Source organism: Esox lucius, chromosome 17 (genome assembly GCF_011004845.1).
Source record: "Esox lucius isolate fEsoLuc1 chromosome 17, fEsoLuc1.pri, whole genome shotgun sequence".
Lineage (NCBI taxonomy): Eukaryota > Metazoa > Chordata > Actinopteri > Esociformes > Esocidae > Esox > Esox lucius.
Genome location: NC_047585.1, coordinates 27869941 through 27887177, shown reverse-complemented (window position 1 = coordinate 27887177; position 17237 = coordinate 27869941). Strand labels below are relative to the sequence as shown.

At 39.2% G+C, this 17237-nt stretch overlaps 1 protein-coding gene and 1 long non-coding RNA gene across 3 annotated transcripts; both read right to left on the bottom strand.

The window, feature by feature from the left end:
- Positions 1-9803: 9803 nt before the first annotated feature.
- Positions 9804-17185, bottom strand: vhl (von Hippel-Lindau tumor suppressor). 2 transcript variants are annotated; one of them, XM_020055206.2, is made up of 3 exons: positions 17089-17177; positions 11681-11803; positions 9804-10886 (listed from the first exon to the last, which is right to left on the bottom strand). In XM_020055206.2, the coding sequence occupies exons 1-3, from the start codon at positions 17099-17101 to the stop codon at positions 10684-10686; spliced, it is 339 nt and encodes a 112-aa protein (XP_019910765.2). In that variant the 5' UTR covers positions 17102-17177; the 3' UTR covers positions 9804-10683. The 2 variants fall into 2 exon arrangements, with proteins under 2 accessions (XP_019910765.2, XP_012993646.3); XM_013138192.3 differs by having other exon boundaries at positions 9807-10886; positions 16728-17185.
- On the bottom strand, positions 13221-14723 carry LOC117592963. Its single transcript, XR_004574704.1, has 3 exons — positions 14424-14723; positions 14074-14323; positions 13221-13943 (listed from the first exon to the last, which is right to left on the bottom strand). It is a non-coding gene; the product is annotated as an uncharacterized LOC117592963 (long non-coding RNA).
- Positions 17186-17237: the final 52 nt, after the last annotated feature.

The following is a 17237-nucleotide window of genomic DNA, read 5'->3' as shown; positions in this document are numbered from 1 at the left end:
GGTTGTAGCATTCACTGTTGTCACTAGGTTGTAGCATTTCTCATTAAGTGAAGTGTTGCTCTCTCTTTCAGAGAAACAGGATTACTTTAATAATATACACATTCATCAACATTGTAATAGCTATAGATTCCCATCTTCAGACTCTTGGTAATCCCAGTAAAGTCTTGTAGGCTCCAAAGCTGTGTCCATGACCTACAGCAAAGACCATCAAATGTCATTACATCATCATCATCATCATCATTAGTCATCTGGCTGAATCAACATCATTTCCAGTTAGACTTCATGTTCCAGCACAACTCAGACATGTTGTTAGTCAAAAATATAGGCACTGCTTTGGGCCACTCAGTGAATCAGTCTGAAACTCTTGCATAGAGACATCAATATGGTCACAAAACATTGTACAATTGATCAAATCCCCAGCAAAGACAGTATTCAGATTCAGAGTAAAAGCTTGTTTGCTGGATGCTCACATTTAGGGGCCTTCTTGTCGATGTGCCAGTAGCAGAAGCCCCTCCTGGCACGATCATTGTACTCATTCCTATACTGGGGCAGGTTCTGGAGAGAGACTTTATCCCCCTTGATACTGTAGAACCTACCTAGAACGAAACACAACAGCACCATCAACTCAGTATGATTACAATTTTGACCTCACAAATATCTTATCTAAAAAAATATAAGTTAAATTAGGAACCCTGAAGAACATACCTTGTGCCTTTAAAGTGACAGGATGATTACATGAAGCCTCCGCCATGTCTTTATTCAGGGGAGGAAGATGTTCATGTGTCGGCTCTAAACCAGTTGGACCCATCCCATACATGAGAGTTTCTGGGGATGACAGTTTCAACTGTATTTTATTTATTTATTTCACCTTTATTTTACCAGGAAAGCCAATTGAGAACCAATTCTTATTTGCAATGACGACCTGGCCAGACATGACAGTGCAAGACAACACAAGAGTTACACAGAGTACTCATAATACACTATATACAATGGGGAAAAAGCAAAGAGGTCAAATCAATTCTTAAGGCAAACTAACTATCTTCAAATATTTGGGGTACTCACTCAGCAGAGTAGACTCTTATTTCAATCAATGTACCACAGTTCACCATTATTACCTAATAAAGAGATCTTGAATAATAATTCCCAATCACCAAACATCTAGATACACCTACACAATGTCCAGTTTTTACCAGACAGTTCTAGGGTGACAACATAACACATCTAAACAAGGATGAAGAGCAGTGTGACAAAACCAACGTATCTAATCAGGGATGCGGTGCTGTGTGATAAAAACAGACAGTATGATAACGAACACATCTAATCAGGGATGGGGCACAGTGTGATAACAAACATCTAATCAGGGATGGGGCACAGTGTGATAACAAACATCTAATCAGGGATGGGGCACAGTGTGATAACAAACATCTAATCAGGGATGGGGCACAGTGTGATAACAAACATCTAATCAGGGATGGGGCACAGTGTGATAACAAACATCTAATCAGGGATGGGGCACAGTGTGATAACAAACATCTAATCAGGGATGGGGCACAGTGTGATAACAAACATCTAATCAGGGATGGGGCACAGTGTGATAACAAACATCTAATCAGGGATGGGGCACAGTGTGATAACAAACATCTAATCAGGGATGGGGCACAGTGTGATAACAAACATCTAATCAGGGATGGGGCACAGTGTGATAACAAACATCTAATCAGGGATGGGGCACAGTGTGATAACAAACATCTAATCAGGGATGGGACACAGTTTGATAACAAACATCAGGGATGGGGCACAGTGATAAACATCTAAGCAGGGACTTTTCCCAAATATATGGCTATATTATGACTTTCAGGTGCCTTGGATTTCTGGACTGTATTGGTCAATTCAGAGAACCAGAATTACAAGTGTAACCTAGATGATTCCACATTAAATATGCCTAGTTTGAGTGGTCTCTGAGCTATAGAGAATCTGTTACAACTGGCCCACTATACACACAAAGCTTTAAGCTGCAGAAAGAAAGACACCCTGCAGAGAGACAGCTGTCAGCATCAGACAGCCACACTGGAGTTTGAGAAGAACCACTGCCACACACCCACTCAGAGGGATTTGAAGTAAAGGCCAAATAAGTTTAACCTCACAGAAGTATAAAAAAAAAACTTTAAGCTCTTGGGTTGTAATCAAATTGCATTGTAAGATAAAAGGCAAAACGATTCAAAGATTGAGTGTGATGAGGAGCATACTAATCTAAATGGAATATTATGCAAGATTGTGTATTAATGAAAGGTACATCTTTAGTATTTGAGGATAAATAGACTTGGATTATAAATTCATCAGCATTGCTTAACAAATAAAAAGACTTATTGAATATTCTTTGTGATATTCCTCATCTGATGATTAGTAACATGCTCAAGTTGAAGAAAAAAACTGAATGTTTGTTTTCTCAGATATACAATACCTTTTCCTGTCACCATGGTAGCTGGAACTGAGACCAGATAGGTAGCTACCTGTGTGGAAATAAAATTATTTACATTTAATTCTCAGAGCCAGGACCCTACCAATAAACATTTGGCCTTACAGTATGGTTAACCAGTGAAACTGCTGGGAGCACATAGGCCTACATTTAAACTACTGCTGAAGTCCATACCTTGGTCTTCATTTTGGTCCAGTGGTCTGTGTGGGCGTGCAGAAACATCACAGGGTGACTTCGGGGCCAAAATGTTATTCTGTTAAAGTAAAGCAGAAAATTTGGTAACACTTAATTTGAGTAGTCAATTAAAAAATATCAGTAACATTTAAATTAGATACTTATTAACACTAATCCTAAACTCAATCGTTTCCCCAACACTTACTCTAAGCCTAACCCTAAGCTTAACAAGCATTTACTTTGTTTCTGATAGTGTGTTAATAGTATGTACAGTGGATATAAAAAGTCTACAAACCCCTGTTAAAATGCCAGGTTTTTGTGATGTAAAAGAATGAGACAAAGATCATGTCAGAACTTTTTCCACCTTTAATGTGACCCATAACGTGAACAATTCAATTGAAAAATAAACTGAAATCTTTGAGGTCGAAAATAAAAAATAAAAACCTTACAATAACCTGGTTACATAAGTGTGCACACCCTCTTATAACTGGGGATGTGGCTGTGTTCAGAATTAACCAATCACATTCAAACTCATGTTAAATAGAAGTAATTACACACCTGCCATCATTTAAAGTGACTCTGATTAATCACAAAGTTCAGCTATTCTAGTAGGACTCCTGATATTTAATTAGTTGCATCTCAGAGCAAAAGCCATGGACCGCAGAGAGCTTCCAAAGCATCAGTGGAATATCATTGTTGAAAGATATCAGTCAGGAGAAGGGTACAAAATAATTTCCAAAGCATTAGATATACCATGGAACACAATATGGCACAACAGAGACATTGCCAAGAACTGGATGTCTGTCCAGAATGGATGACAAGACGAGAAGAAAACTGGTCAGGGAGGTATCCAAGAGGGCTACAGCAACATTAAAGGAACTGCAGGAATTTCTGGCAAGTACTGGCTGTGTGCTACGTGACAACAATCTCCCGTATTCTTCATAAGAATGAGCTATGGGGTAGGGTGGCAAGACGGAAGCCTTTTCTTACAAAGAAAAAAATATCCAAGCCCGGCTGAAGTTTGCAAAAACAAACATCAAGTCTCCCAAAAGCATGTGGGAAAATGTGTTATGGTCTGATGAAACCAAGGTTGAACTTTGTGGCCATAAATGTTTGGCACAAAAAACAACACTGCACATCACCCAAAGAACACCATAACCACGGTGAAGCATGATGGTGGCAGCATCATGCTTTGGGGTTGTTTTTCTTCAGCTGGAACCGGGGCCTTAGTCAGGGTGGAGGGAATTATGAACAGTTTAAAATACCAGGCAATTGTAGCACAAAACCTTCAGGCATCCGTTGGAAAGCTGAAGATGAACAGGAGGTTCACCTTTCAGCATTACAACAATCAATCAATTTAATTTATAAAGCCCTTTTTACATCAGCAGATGTAACAAAGTGCTTTAACAAAACACCTGGCCTTAAACCCCAAGGAGCAAACAACAGTAGTGTTGAATTTCAGTGGCTAGGAAAAACTCCCTAAGAATGACAACATTTAGGAAGAAACTCAGAGGGGTGACCAATCCTATTCTGGCTCTGCCAGGTGAACATATTAAGATTATAATTGTAATAATTAATAAATGCGTGTGGGCTGATTCTAGAGTCCATTTAAATTTAGTCCAGGTTGGAAGCATGACCTGATGGACAAGGAAAGGGACAACACGGGGGAGGGGGAGGTGTCAGCACATTGGCAGCTGAAATCATCAGGCATCGTCTCGATCTGCAACACAACCAGGAGGACTCTGTACAGGGACAGCAACGGGTTCCCCAAGCCAGGTACTCCGCAGATGTGGGCCAGGACCTCATGCCCTCCTAAATTCAAAACGGGATGAGACTGGGAAAATTCTGAAAATGCATTCCTCATATCAACAAGGATTTATAGTAGAGAAGGAGAACTGACCCTTCTCCCCCAGCACAATAATATAGCAGCGTAAGACCTTGGGACTGCGACACTGTGGCCCTATCTGGGAGAGGCCCCCCGGACAGGGCCCAACAGGCAGGAAATCAATCCACCCAACAAACCCAAGCACACATCCAAATCCACAAAAGCATAGCTTCAACAGAAGATTAACATTTTGGAATGGCCCAGCCAGAGCCCAGACCTGAATCCAATTGAACATCTGTTTTGGGTGATCTGAAGAGGGCTGTGCACAGGAGATGTCCTTGCAATCTGACAGATTTGGATCACTTTTGCAAAGAAGAGTAGGCAAATATTGCCATGTCAAAATGTGCCATGCTTATAAGCTCCTACCCAAATAGACTGAGCGCTGTAATAAAATCAAAAGGTGCTTCAACAAAGTATTAGTTTAAGGGTGTGCACACATATGCAACCAGGTTATTGTGAGTTTTTTATTTTTCCCCCTCAAAGATTTCAGTTTGTCTTTCAATTGAATTGTTCACGTTATGGGTCATATTAAAGGTGGAAAAAGTTCTGACATGATTTCTCTTTGTCTCATTCTTTTACATCACAAGAACCGGGCATTATAACAGGGGTGCGTACACTTTATATATCCACTGTATTTCTGCACTGCATCTACAGACAGTAAATTTGACTATCCAAATAAAGTGTGATCAAAATTGTTAATCAAATGAAATACATTCTAGAATGAAAGCTTTCAGGAAACCATTAATCTTTTATTCCACATCCTTTGACATAGTATCAGATAGCATTAGGTCATCTGCAAATGGCCACCAGGTCATTTGTCCCCCATGCAAAAGAATCTGTGGCATATTACCCCACGTAAAATACAAATTGCTTTCCCACAAAAATGACATGCACCCCTATACAACATTGCCTATTGCATATTATTAAGGCACATGAAACCGCTTTCAAACATGATCAGTAGTCTTGCCTACTTTCACCATAAATAAAATGTCACAGAGGAGCTACAGCATAAGGATAAGACAGAAATGATCCCATATTGAAAGAAAGAAGTAAGAGGTTTGGAGTCAATGGACTCACTGCTGTTGTCGGAAGTGACTGGAGTCCCAGGTTTTCTTCCTCTTCTCCATGGTCTGCATGTTTCTTCAACAAGTAGTCCCATACAGACAGGGGTAGATTGTGTTTCTTTGTAGCATAGCAACAGGTCAGCAACAATCTCACACTCCTGCATGTAGGGTGGATATTAACTTCAGCCACTGTAACACAGCATTCAAATCTTCAAGTTCCCCAATACTTATTTCCTCACCATCTCTTTGTTTTATTTGATATCCCATATTTGAAATGTTTTTGTTAATAAAAAAATAAAAAGTCAAAACTGACATTTTCAAAAAAACATTTGGGCAGGGGCAACCACTTTTTTGGGACAACCATCCTGGTTGATGTCAACATTAATGATGCTGTTGACAAATACAAACTAATCCCTTCTTTGCATTACATTCAAATCTATATTACTCATTCACATTTTTTAATTATGTACAAACTTTCTCATCCCACACAGTCATTAACAGAAGATATACAGAACTGAATATAAAAAATGCATTAGACTCTCTCCCTGAACCAAACTTAGATATGGTATCATTGAAACATTTCAGTACACCTGGAAAAAAAATTGTATTCTCTCTATTCTGATTTTTTGCTTGGAAAATAAAATACATAATATAGAGTACAGAAAAATATTTATAACATGTAACAAGAATTTCTTGAGGTTTCCAAGAAATTCTTGTATGTAATTCATACTTCTATGAAGATGACTAGAGGAAACGTCATTAATAAATGTGACAAATTGAAGACTTGGCTTAAAATGCAGTGGAAGATCCAGAAAGTTGCATCTGATGAACAGTTTACATGTCTGAATATAAACAATAACACTTGTCTGCTCCTCTTCTGCCCTTACTACTAAGAGTCAACAAGTGAGGGTGGTTTAGGGTGGGGAGAATAGTATTGCGGGTGTCTGAAGGGAGTATGAGAAACAACAAGTCAATGCTAACTGATAGATGGACCGGCAAGAAAGTTTAAATGGGGAATATTTCAGCCACACTGGAAAATCTAGTAGAAAAACATGTATTTTAATCTTTACTTTAAACACTAACTGCAGATGTCTTATGGTCATTTATGCTTGTATTTATGCAGGTAGTAGAGCAAATATCTAAAAAAGATTCTTGAAACTTATTCTGCATGTTGCCTTTCTGTAAAAATGTTTTTAGCTGCAATACACCCTATAAGGATGCATCAATTACATTTATTCCAGTCATTTCACAAATCAAATAACATCAACTAAGAGCATTTTCAAACTTGGTTCACTCTAAATTGAATGGAAATATAGTGAAATTGACTACAACAATGCAAGCCTGATATTTTCATTGAATTGTAGGAATGAGACCCAGTTATAAACATGATTGCATTATTTTCACATTATTTTAATCTGTACCAATGTTTGATACCTTAGCCAGTAATAGGCTTTACCAGTGTCTACTAACTTACTGGAATAGTCATAGGAATTGAGCAATTGCTAGCGAGTCTGCCAAAGCTACAGTGGGGAGAACAAGTATTTGATACACTGCCGATTTTGCAGGTTTTCCCCCTTACAAAGCATGTAGAAGTCTATAATTTTTATCATAGGTACTCTTCAACTGTGAGTGAAAGTGTGAGTGAAAACTGTGAAACTGTGAGTGAAAACTAAAATCCGGAAATTCACATTGAATGATTTTTAAAGTAAGTAATTAGCATTAATTATTGCATGACATAAGTATTTGATACATCACAAAAGCAGAACTTAATATTTGGTACAGAAACACTTTGCAATTACAGAGATCAAAAGGTTTCCTGACCAGGTTTGCACACACTGCAGCAAGGATTTTGGCAAACTCCTCCATACAGACCTTCTCCAGAACCTTCAGGTTTCAGGACTTTCAGCTCCCTCCAAAGATTTTCTATTGGGTTCAGGTCTGGAGACTGGCTGGGCCACTCCAGGACCTTGAGATGCTTCTTACGGATCCACTCCTTAGTTGCCCTGGCTGTGTGTTTCGGGTTCGTTGTCATGCTGGAACACCAAGCCACGACTCATCTTCAATGCTCTTACTGAGGGAAGGAGGTTGTTGGCCAAGATCTTGTGATACATGGACCCATCCATCCTCCCCTCAATACTGTGCAGTCGTACTGTCCCCTTTGAAGAAAAGCATCCCCAAAGAATTTTTCCACCGCCATGCTTCACGGTTTGGATGGTGTTCTTGGGGTTGTACTCATCTTTCCTCTTCCTCCAAACACAGGGAGTGGAGTTTAGACCAAAAAGCTCTATTTTTGTCTCACCAGACCACATGACCTTCTCCCATTCCTCCTCTGGATCATCCAGATGGTCATTGGCAAACTTCAGACGGGCCTGGACATGCGCAGGCTTGAGCAGGGGGACCTTGCATGCACTGCAGGATTTTAATCCATGATGGCCTAGTGTGTTACTAATGGTTTTCTTTGAGACTGTGGTCCATTGACCAGGTCCTGCCATGCAGTTCTGGGCTTATCCCTCAACTTCCTCATGATCATTGATACCCCACAAGCTGAGCTCTTGCATGGAGCTCCAGCCTGAAGGACACCGTCATCTTGAACTTCTTCCATTTTCTAATAATTGCGCCAACAGTTGTTGCCTTCTCACCAAGCTGCTTGCCTATTGTCCTGTAGCCCATCCCAGCCTTGTGCAGGTCTGCAATTATATCCTTGATGTCCTTACACAGCTTTCTGGTCATTGTGGAGGGGTTGGAGTCAGTTTGATTGAGTGTGTGGACAGGTGTCTTTTATACAGGTAACGAGTTCAAACAGGTGCACTTAATACAGGTAATGAGTGGAGAACAGGAGGGCTTCTTAAAGAAAAACGAACAGGTCTGTGAGAGCCAGAATTCTTACTGGTTGGTAGGTGATCAAATACTTGCAAATGCAAATTAATTACTTAAAAATCATACAATGTGATTGTTTGGATTTTTGTTTTAGATTCCGTCTCTCACAGTTGAAGTGTACCTTTGATAAAAATACAGACCTCTACATGCTTTGTAAGTAGGAAAAACTGCAAAATCGGCAGTGTATCAAATATTTGTTCTCCCCACTGTATTTCATTTCAAGGAACAAGAACATATATTTTTTTTGACGCTAACAAATGTTTTCATCAAGTGAAACGATGAGAGAATCGGGGAAATTAAAGAAGTAAATGTTGTTGTTCACAGTAGATTTGAACTTGAGCCTTCCACGTGAGAGGCATTGTCTTTAACCATAACGCCACAGCATTACACATTTCACCAGTCGCTAAACACTATTGAGCATTGTGTTAAACTGACTAACATTTCTTATTAAATTGACCGTGTCTATGAATTGTTGCTTTTGCCACTGGCCGCTTGAATAGCTTATTAGCCAGTAATAGGCTCACTGGTACCTACTAACTTCTTAGGAATAATCATAAGAATTGAGCAACTGCTAGTGAGACTGAAGATGAACTTTTCCATGCCAGAAACAGTCACAATATAACCATATACAGTTTTAGTTAAGGCTTACTGTAACGTAACTACTGTAGCCTATGTTGTAGACAGCAAATGTGTTTGTTCATCCTGACCCAAAACACATGCACGGATACATACTTAGAAAATCCACCAGAAACAGTCACACTATAACCATAAACTGTTTTATTTCAGGCTTACTATAATGTAGTCACTGGAGGTTTTAGCCAGCAAAGTTTTAATCTATATGGAATAATTCGCTCCGTCTGTGAGGAGATACGAACTTGGGACCTATAGTCCGCAGTTCCACTTGCTATTTAAAAAGGGGTAGTCAGTCAGTCAGTCCCTCAGTCAGACACATTCGCTCTTCTTGGTCGGCTCCGCTTACACGGTCCGGCAAAAAGTGTCATTATGTCTAAATAGTTTAACCGATATGTACATAAATGTAATAGCTGAGAATCTAACAGTAGTTGATTTCTTTGTATAGATTTTTTTTTTTTTTAAGGATTTCACTGGTTTAAAATAGATATGTAGGACACTATAATCACAATCCTTGTGGAAAAGTTCACCTTATTGATAACCATTGACAAAATAAATCGTAGTCAGGAGGCTTTGGAGAAGAATTGCACAGAGGGAGCTTAGCAACATAACAGCCAGTGCTGAAAAGCCTTCTATTCAGATGACCTTTTAAATATATTATATATATTACTAATTAAATATAATTAGGTTTATTTATCATTCTTATGCATTTTGAATATATTACAAATAATAAACATTGCAAAAGATACATATATATTTCTCAAAGAACCGTGAAAAGGCAATTACATTTACCTACATCTCATACAAAATCTATACATATAACATCTTTAAACGTAATGATGAAATATTATGCACTAAACAAATGTATTAATGTGATTGTCAGTTAAGGCGTCAAGGTTAACAAATACTTTTTGCTTAACACCAAACAATAAAACGTTTCATCAAGCTGCTCGCTCAACTCAGAAGTCTTTAAACAAACCTTACACTGCCACAAGGACTCAGCAGAGTACAACAAGGCAAGGCAACCATATTCGATTACTAACCTGTCAAAACTCAGGCGTTGTTGGCCAATAGGCTAACCCGCAAGGAGGATTCGAACTCGGTTCTTGCAACGACCCAACTGTCTGTGTGCAAGTGACTTTACCGTTGCAAGAGTACTGATTTCAGAACAATCTGAGAAAATCCTCTTTCTTTGACTTTTTGATGTGGAACAACCCTGTGGTTGCATATCCCCAGCACAACCACTCAGCTTGTATACCGCAACATTGGTGGGGGGGGGGTACGATTTGCTAAGGTTTCAATTGCAGATAACCACTGAATCGGTGTGCCAATTATTGACTCAATGAATGAACATACAAAAGCTGTAAATACCGAGCAATTGATAAATGCATGGAGAAGACCTTGGTACACCCCACACCATTGCATTCAAGCTTGATGTCCCAGTGTAAAATCAGAACACCGAACATACTTAGTACGTGGACAGATGCAGGACTATGAAAGACAGCTGAATCAGAGCCATATAGAGATATCTATACATGAATATCCTCCTACTCCAAGACACTTGATACACACAGCCCCTATCCTGATGCCTCCTGGGATTGCTGCCGGTCTTCTAGAAGGCGTTGTTCCACACGCTGGGAAATGCGCTTCAAGTCCTTTAGCACACTGGGACGGTCTTCCAGCTCCTCGTGGAGACTCCCTACGATTTCCAGTCTTCTGTAGTTCTCTGGACGGACGAGGCGTCGCACTACCTGGAGGGCACGCTCCTTCAGGGTGAGGACTATGGGGAGAACACACACATACAGATATGATATGGCTATTAAACTGTGACTACCCTTGGGTGTGTTCTTTGAACACAGTGTAACCTTCTTGAGTGAAGTCGTTTTAATTTCACAACCCTGTTGTTACAAAGAAAGTGCAGTAATATAAGTCAAGAATTCTCAGCAGATCTAGGAGTTCAAATCTGTGTTGAAGTCCATTCACTTGTCCCTAATAGTGCCTTCATGAAGCTTACAACTTTCACTTTGTCCAAATGTTGTGTTAACCAGCTATGTAAAACAGTTACAGACAACATTTTGTTTTATAGAATAAACAATGTATATATCAGGGAAATCACATCGAAAACAAAGTATCTTGTACAAATGAGCCCTGACAATGCTACGGCCATGATTCCATTAATCATCTTGTAAAAGACAAGTTTTCAGGCTAGGTTTTGTCATTATATCCTCCCTCCACTCACAGGCAACAGCAGAGCAGCAGGCTTTGTTATGGAAATTCTACAAGCATCAGATTGTGTGTCAATATCTGGTACTACTTCAAACCTATATGTAAACTGTGGTTATATTTATGCAAAAAAACTTTTTCCAAAAAAAATGGCATTTAACCACATGCCTTCTAAGGGAAATTACCACATTTTTGCAGTGCTTTATTTTATAATATAATCAGACATCCGTGTACCACTGTCTGACATATTATACAAATAGCCCAGATGGCCACATACAGTGAAGCTACAATATTATAATCAGTGTACAAATGATCCGCAGAGGTAAAAGGAGAACAATGTTTTATTCTAACCTGGTAATGTGATGTTAACCTGAACGGGTGGTCCATTTTCCATTGGTTTGGGCAGGAATAGATCTTTACTGTTTGCTTTCAATGGCTCGTCTGTCTCTGCATCTCTAAACATCCACGGATGACCTGACAGAATAAAAACATGAAGAAATGTAGCTAAACATTACAGATAAACACAATAAAGAGCTGATCTAGCATTATATAACATTTCCATTCAAAACGTTGGATCGTTGTTGTGGAAATCACTAAATGGGAAAGGCACAGAGACTGTTGATTATTTTCACAAGTAAAACTTTATTAAAGATTTGCATATCTGTAATGCATTAGCAGTGTTTCCCAATCCTGGTCCTCGGGACCCAAAGGGGTGCATGTTTTTGCCCTAGCAATTACACACCTGATTCAAATTAAATATTTGATGACAGGTTGATTACGTCACTCAAGTGTGTGAGCGTAATCAAACAAGCAACATTTAAAACAAGTGTGTGAGTGGTAGGGCAAAAACAAAAATGTGCACCCCTTTGGGTCCCAAGGACCAGGATTGGGAAACACTGCATTAAAGGGATATTAAGGATTTGTTAGAACATTTCATGTAGTAGCATTCATTACCCAGACACATTATTTAATATTTCTAATGCAGAATGCACTGTTGCTCTACCACACTAAATGAATGAGAAAGGTAGGCACTTTGACACAGATAACGTACTAAGATTTGGGAGTTACGGGCAAAGATCCTTGTTGTCCTCGCTCAAACATGACTATATGAATTGAGTACTTGCAGGATGATACAGATCTATCTGTTAGTGTTCATTTTACATGATTTGGCTCTTCTTCTGAACATTATTAGTCAGTTTGATAGTATCTTTTCACACAAAAACTGTGGAACCTTTTGGCTATTGCAACATAAACAAATATTTAAAAAGAAAGTGTGTCAGTGAAAATGTGTCCCTACAAATAAATGTTTGGAAGTTTACTTCAATTACAGTTTTTTTCAATCGCTAACAAGCGCTTGCCCATACTTTAGATAATTTTTCTAAACTCTTAACACAGACTCACACCTACAAAACACAATTGGCCAAATTGTTCATTTTCTTCTCAAAAACACATTTTGTTAAATATATACTAACTCTTAATTTCAAAACAGAACATGTTTTTCTCTACACACTAACTAACTTTACCAAAACACTGGAAATCTGACTCAAAATGAAATAATTCTGTCAAAGAGTAACATTTGTTTTCACTTCACAAGGTACATGCAGTCAAACGAAGTAAACCAGGTTTCAAAATTCTGGCTATTGTTAAAATTATAAAAACTGCATAGATTTTTATGTTTCAGGTAACATGCAATCCACCGTTTACACTAAATTTATTGGTTTGGAACTGTATGTGCACATGTACAGTAATGTTCACATTCAAACGCATTCCAGTAAAAAGCAAATCAGTTATTTCTTACAGTAACTGTTTACCAAAGAAGGTACAGTAAAACAGACAAGGTTTATTTTCAAGGTTTATTTACAAAATATCCATGAAACACAAGAGCATTCTGACCAAAAAAAAACAGCAAAAAGCCCAAATAAAAAGGGGGGGAACTAAAAATGGCACAAAATGTATGTATCTAATCCCTGCGATCTTCAGGGTTAGGCCACATGTTTTCGTCAACATCACATCTGATATCATCTAAGGCGATGCACCTGGGATAAAACCGCTTGGTATGTCGGATCCACCCTTGGCAATCTTGAACTGTGATATCCCTGCATCCAGCATCCATGGCTTCAAGTAGGGACATCTGGTCATGTGGCTGATGGTCATAAACCTTCCACCTCCATGCAGAAAAGAACTCCTCTATGGGGTTGAGGAAAGGTGAATAGGGTGGAAGGAAGAGACTCACCAGTACTGGGTGGACTTCAAACCATGCTGTTATTGCATGTGAATGATGGAAAGCAACATTGTCCCAGGTAATTACAAAAGTCCTCATGTTTTCACCCTCCTGACCCTGCTCTGGTACCAGGCGCTGGTGGAGATCATTAAGAAACGCAAGGAGGCGCTCAGTATTATAAGGTCCAACCTGGCATCTGTGAAGGAGTAATCCTGTATTTGCCATTGCTGCACACATAGTAATGTTTGCCCCTCTCTGTCCTGGCACATCAACTGTGGCCCTTTTTCCAATTATATTTCGTCCACGTCGACGCCTTTTGGACAGATTGAATCCTGCCTCATCGATGTAAATGAATTCATGAGGGGCCTGGTTGGCTTCCAATTCCATAACTCTCTGAAACAAAGTTTAAGTCATGTCATTACTGTGTCTACCATACTGTACTGTAACCTATTACTGTGTAGGTAACCTACTTGCAAAGTGCAAAGGTTATATAACTGGACATTGAATTGAATATACACTATACCTGGACATATTGTCATCGTAGCTCCTTGACTCTCTCACTGTTCCTTTCAAAGGGAACAGTGTAGAGCTGCTTCATCCGCACTCGGTGTTTGGACAATGTCCGCGTAATGGTTGTGAGGCTGATGCTTTCTATATTGGCAAATATCTCATGGTCCTCCACATTATTTGCAACAACCATTTCTACAATGGCAAGCTCTTGATCATTATTGAGGAGCTTTCCTCTTCCCCCAGAGGGTGGAAGACGTTGCATTCTGTAGAGAAAAATAAAAATATCAACATATGCATTACTGTATGACCTTATTGACATGTCAAATGAGAATAGAAACAAACCATGTAAAATGCAATACTTACCTGTTGGTTTGTTGAAAGATGCGAATAATGGAGGCAACCGTTGACCGACTCAAATTGGGTTGGACTCTTTCACCAGCCTCTCTTAGTGAGAGACCGTGGTTGATTACATGGTCAATGATAGTGGCACGAATTTCATCACTGACTACTGTTCTTGCAGCCCTTGGAATGCCACCACCACGCATTCTTACACCTCTACCTTGCCCTCTCCTTGGGCCTGCACCTGCACCTCTCACTGCTCCTCTCACTGCGCCTCTTACTGCTCCTCTCACTGCGCCTCCACCTCTCACTGCACCTCTTACTGCTCCTCTCACTGCACCTCCACCTCTCACTGCACCTCTTACTGCTCCTCTCACTGCACCTCTTACTGCTCCTCTCACTGCACCTCTTACTGCACCTCTCACTGCACCTCTCACTGCACCTCTCACTGCACCTCTCACTGCACCTCCACCTCTCACTGCACCTCCTTCTGCATCTCTCACTGGACCTGGTCTTCTCCCTGGGCCCCTTGCTCTTCCTCTTCCTCGTCCAGACATTACAATGTTTGTCTTTTTCTGTTACTGTTTCCAAAAACATCACTCCTTACAGTCCTCCTTTTATAGTAATAGAAAAAATAAGCCCCTGCCACTGAGTCTAAGTCAGACTGGAATCAGCTGTGGTTGGCCCAATTCACCAAACATAAATCAGCTGTGTCAATTATTCAATTGTTTGTTTATTATCAGCTGAGATATATTTTTGATATATTTTGTTTTTGAACTGATATCATTTCAGAAGCAGAGGTTTTTATACTGTATTTAAGGTTTGGAATATTGTTTTTGCTATTGTGGGATGTTGTGTGTTAACATTTGTAAATACTACAAAAACAATCCATAATTTTGTTGGGAGGTATAGCTTGTCTGTTAAGAAAATGTAAGCATTGTGGAAATGTGTTCACTGACTGCATATTGTGTGAAAACGACATTAAATGTGTGAATGGTATGGCCACAAAAGACTGATGCTGTGCTAATTGTGTTTAGAGTTTTGAAAATGTGACTACTGTTTGGACAAACGCTTGTTAGACTGAAAAAAACTGTAATTTGTTCTCAAAATTCCAAATTTGAAATAATAATTTGCTTAATAATTTTGGGTTGATGTTTTCATTCTGTTTTCAATACTAAAAGGACTTTTTATTGACACAAATGTAATCAAATAGGAAATGACACTAACATAATATATATTGACACCAAAATAAATAAAGGGAAGTTTGGGGTCCCCTGCTGGAGCTGCTGTCCCTGCGACCCGATACAGGATAAGATGAGACCAAAATAAATAAAGAATACCCCAAAAATGTTATCAATTCCCTCCAGAAATATTATTTTTCTTGGTATAGATTAGCAGAAAAGGACATGAAAAAGTCTTATTGTAGCTTATCTGTAATCAACTTGATTTTAATCTAGAAACATGAGAAAGCTAAACAACTTTTGAGGTTAAATAATATCTCAAAGGAAAAAAATATTCTTAATCAAGAAATAAATATTCTCTCACAACAATGTGCCACAATTATTGCAACCCATAACAATTATTATGATCCAAATCGCATAGAAGTAAATATGAAGTTTTTTCCCCCAGTTCATTTGAGTTAAGAACTCACTCATGACTTCCAATTAAACGCCACCTCAATGCCAGCAAGCAATTGGTTTGTTTAGCTGGGGAAAAGCCTACCGTAAACGTCACTGAAACTTGGTTTGGAATGGACTTTAGTCAGACAACAGGTTTTTGGCCACCAACACCAGACGGGGTTTGATGCAAAAAAAAAAAAAATATATAGACTCTACTCCCCACTGTGAAATGGGGTGGTGAAATGTTGGGCTGTTTTGCTTTCATAAGGCATTCAGCGATTTGTTAGGATACATGGTATCATGGACTCTGTAAAGGCTTCTTTCAAATCTACACCTAAATTGCTCACTGGATACACTCTCAAGCTTTTGCAATGGCCATCCCAGTTCTCTGACCTAAACCCCATTGAAAACCTTAAATCTGAAGAAGAGTCCACAAGGGAGGACCAAACACTGGTGCTATACCCCAGATCCAGACTGTTGTTTCCGAGTAGCCCGGCTTTCACCTGGAGATTCTTAAATTAATAATCTGAGATCCATTAAAAAAAATGTAAAGCCTTTATTACTCATCTTCACAGTACACACATATATTCAAACTATTACTTTTCCTAATCATCATAACTCCGTGTAAACTAGGTACAGTAGCATTACTGCAAAATGTCTGTTCCTATAGTAGTGTAGTAGGCTAGGGTGCTAGCAAGCTTTCACTTACCTACGTAGGTGGTCATTTTGAGCCCTTTTCCAGGCTGTATAGTATTATAGGGTTGAGGGACCCCGCGGAAATTAATCCATAACGGTCGCACGATTCGGGGACTTCGGTTCAAAAACACTGCAAACGATGGTATGCGACTGTCTATAGATCTTACCAACGGGAGCTGTTCGGCTCCCTGCTCTTGAGGCATAACTTGATGTGATAATGCTAGCTAGTTAGCTAGTTGTAGCGATAACTTGTTACCTGAATTAACTGACTGGTTACTTAGACATAGCAAATAAATGTGTATAAAATAGTTAAAATCAAAGAAAATACATTACAAAATGTTTTAAAGGGTATTTAGGATAACTTAATTTGATACCTCGTATTCTCATCACTGTTAGCCAGGAGCAAGTGAGGAAAGACAATAAGGGCGTTATGTTAAACTAACCCGGGATGAGCGGGGAAGAAAAGCCAACGGAGGAGCGCATATAATGAAATTCTCATGACATGGCACCCGACAACTACGTA